This window comes from Meleagris gallopavo, chromosome 17 (assembly GCF_000146605.3).
Source record: "Meleagris gallopavo isolate NT-WF06-2002-E0010 breed Aviagen turkey brand Nicholas breeding stock chromosome 17, Turkey_5.1, whole genome shotgun sequence".
In the NCBI taxonomy this organism is placed as follows: domain Eukaryota; kingdom Metazoa; phylum Chordata; class Aves; order Galliformes; family Phasianidae; genus Meleagris; species Meleagris gallopavo.
In genome coordinates, this window is record NC_015027.2 from 6188863 (window position 1) to 6191900 (window position 3038).

Sequence of the window (3038 nt, forward strand, 5' to 3'; positions counted from 1 at the left end):
AAAAAAAAAAAAAAAAAAGGAGAAAAAAAGCTCAACTGAATGTAGCAAGATTTCCAGCGCTGGAAGGAGCAGGTGTGCACTGATGGGAATGGCTTTGCAGCAGTGAGTGCAGAGCAAAGTCACGTCCCTGTCTCTGTTGCATGGCAAAGTGCAGCCCGGAGGCAGCTCAGCACTGCATAGAGGGATGGGTCTCATGGCAGCGTGCCCGGCACACACTGGCATGGGGTTGGCAGCATCCCGACACTGCCAGAGCGGGTGCCCCATACCGCAGCCCCCAGCAGCTCGGCAACAGAGGAACCGAAAGCTGCCGCCAGGGTATTATTAGAGTTGTTGGAAGTGCATGCTCAGCATTTTGTCATGTGCCTGGGTCAGAGTGAAAGCGGGCAGGCAGCAGCGGGCAGCTCTCAGCACAGCACTATGAGTGCACCAGGGCAGTGCCTGGGGGGTCCCATGAATGTGTTCTCACCAGCCGGGTTCTGATTTCATTCTCAGTGTGCATAATTTCTCTGGCACACACTGGGAAATGCCTCCTCCCTCCTTTCCTCTGCATTATGGCACCACAGAGATGGGTTCCTTCTTAGGGTGCATTACCCAGCACAGTTTGTGCCAAACTCAGGGCAGCATCCATGCAAGACGTGTCCCTGCCACATGGGGTATTTCCTTGCCAGAGGACTATTTCCCTCCAGAGAAGGCTATTTCCTCACCCTATGACCCTGCTGAGCTGTGCCACTTGCTCTCTGCAGGGCTCCAAGCCAAAGCTGCGCGCTGCCTGCTCGGCCATCCAGGAGGTGCGGAGGTGCACACGCCTCGAGATGCCTGACAACCTGCACACCTTTGTCCTCAAGGTATGGCCCCAAGGGCTTTTGGAGCCTTTTTGGGAAGCACGTGGCTGCCCAATGCTCCTGTGCCAAATTTCACTTCCTCTTTGGAGGGTGGTTTATGCTGGGGGGATGCAGCCTGTAGGGTGGGGGTGCTGCGCTCTAAGCAGTCCCTACATGTGGGTGAGGGTACGATGGGGATGCACATCTCCCTCTAATGTCCCTCTTTGGTGTCCCCAGGTCACCAATGCTACTGATGTGCTGTTTGAGGCGGGGGATGAGCAGCAACTCAGCTCCTGGATGGCCGAGATCCGGCAGTGTGCATGCAGGGGGTAAGAACTTGCCAGGCCCCTGAGTCTGCATGTCCTCAAATGCTATGCCCAGCACTCATCCCATCTTCTCCCATCCTCGCAGGTTGGATGTGGGTGACCCTGAGTTCCTGTCAGGCCGGCACCCCGATCCCACAACCACCAGCCCTGCCACCAGCTCTGACTCCACAAACCAAGGTGAGCACCTGGGGACACCGAGAACAAAGCAGAGGTGTTGAAGACACCATTCCCAGGAGGGTTTCCATACCTCGCTGGGACTGGCTGAAGTTAATCCAGCCCCAAATGGTGCAACGAGAACAGAGATACAGGGGAAAGGATGAGGGTGATGAGTGGGGCTGGGCAGGGTCCCCGCTTCCCTGGGGCACTCACCCTTGCTGGTGTCCCTGTGTCTGGGCAGGGGCAATGCCAGGGGGGCCGTCGGAGGCAGTGGGACCGAAGATGGAGCAATTCCTGTCATCCTGCCCCTGGTTCCATGGGCCCATCTCCCGCGTGAAGGCAGCGCAGCTGGTGCAGCTGGGGGGGCTGGAGGGCCACGGTGTCTTCCTGGTGCGGCAGAGCGAGACGCGCCGCGGCGAGTATGTGCTCACCTTCAACTTCCAGGGCAGAGCGAAGGTACAGGTGGGAGATGGGATGGAATACATTGGGTTGGGATAAGTTGGGCTGGATTGAGTTGAGCTGGGTGGAAAACGTTACCCCTGTAAGAACCTCACCCCCACCCCAGCTGATGCTCTCCTTGTCCCAGTGCTTGCAGAGGGCTGGGGTCCCCATCCCCAATTCTTGGGAGAGGGGAAAAAATCCTGCAGTGAACAGGGCTGGAGATGCATCACATGATGCTAAGGCCATTTGTTCCCTTCCCCATCCATCCCAAATATCCTTGCGTTCCCCATCATCTCCTCCACCAAGGGAGCTGGTAGGGCTAACAGGTCTGTGCTTCTCCCTGCAGCACCTGCGGCTGTCGCTGACAGAGCGGGGCCAGTGCCGTGTCCAGCACCTGCGTTTCTCCTCCATCACAGAGATGCTGCACCACTTCCACCGGTATCCCATCCCACTGGAGTGTGGGGCCACCTGTGATGTCCGGCTCTCCAGCTACGTTGTTGTCCTCCCCCAGCCACCAGGTAGGGGGCAGCAGTTTGGGGATGGACATTCTGGGGTTTGGGAGTCCTGGAGGACAGGGATGAGGGTCCTGGCCCTAAGGGAGGGCTTTTGCCCAAAGGAAGGATCCTGGCCTTAAAAGAGGCAGTGGGTGCAGCTGTGCCCATTTAGGGGAAGCAGAAGCATCAGGACAGTGTCCCAAAAGCTGACACCTGAGCTCCTGGCTGTCCCACTTTGGGCAAGCAGAATCTACCTTCAATCTCCGTGGGATGCACTCCAGTGCTAGCAGCAGGGCGCTGGGACAGAACCACCTCAAGCATCTGCTCTCTCTCTCTGCCCGCAGCTCCTGGCTCCAGCCCTGCGCTCCCTGTCCCGCTGCCCTTCTGGAGCCCGGAATTCAGCCTGACCCCCTCCGAGTCCCCTCCAGAGCCCATCTTCCACCTGGTGCCACCGGTGGCTGAGTTGGCGCAGGGCTCACATCCCAACGGGGCACCCCATGGCGCACGGCCCCGCGATTCGGACTACGAAGTGGAAGCCCCGGGCCGGGGCCGTGTGCGTGCTGTGGACAACCAATACACACCACTGTGATGGGCACAGGGATGCACTTTTGGTGGAGAAGTCCCGGAGATCCCTCCGGGTGGCACAGAGGAAAAAGAATGTATTTCCTTCCTTCTGGTTAGGGATTGTTATTTTTTAATTTTCCAAGGAAGGGGGTCATTGTTCACTCCAGTATGGGTGTGCTCCCTCTCCTGGGCCTGTTAAAGGGCCACTTAAAAAAAAATTTTTTTTTTTGTTATTA

General features: G+C 57.7%; 1 protein-coding gene across 3 annotated transcripts in view; it reads left to right on the plus strand.

Moving 5' to 3' along the window:
- SH2B3 (SH2B adaptor protein 3) overlaps positions 1–3038 on the plus strand; it is a 15728-nt gene extending 12690 nt beyond the window's left edge. For all 3 annotated transcript variants that reach the window (XM_010720178.3, XM_010720177.3, XM_010720176.3), the window contains exons 3-8: positions 744–845; positions 1059–1150; positions 1233–1324; positions 1545–1759; positions 2091–2262; positions 2583–3038. In XM_010720178.3, the coding sequence (XP_010718480.1) occupies positions 744–845; positions 1059–1150; positions 1233–1324; positions 1545–1759; positions 2091–2262; positions 2583–2827 (918 nt within the window). In that variant the 3' untranslated portion in view covers positions 2828–3038. The remainder of the gene's footprint in view (positions 1–743; positions 846–1058; positions 1151–1232; positions 1325–1544; positions 1760–2090; positions 2263–2582) is intronic.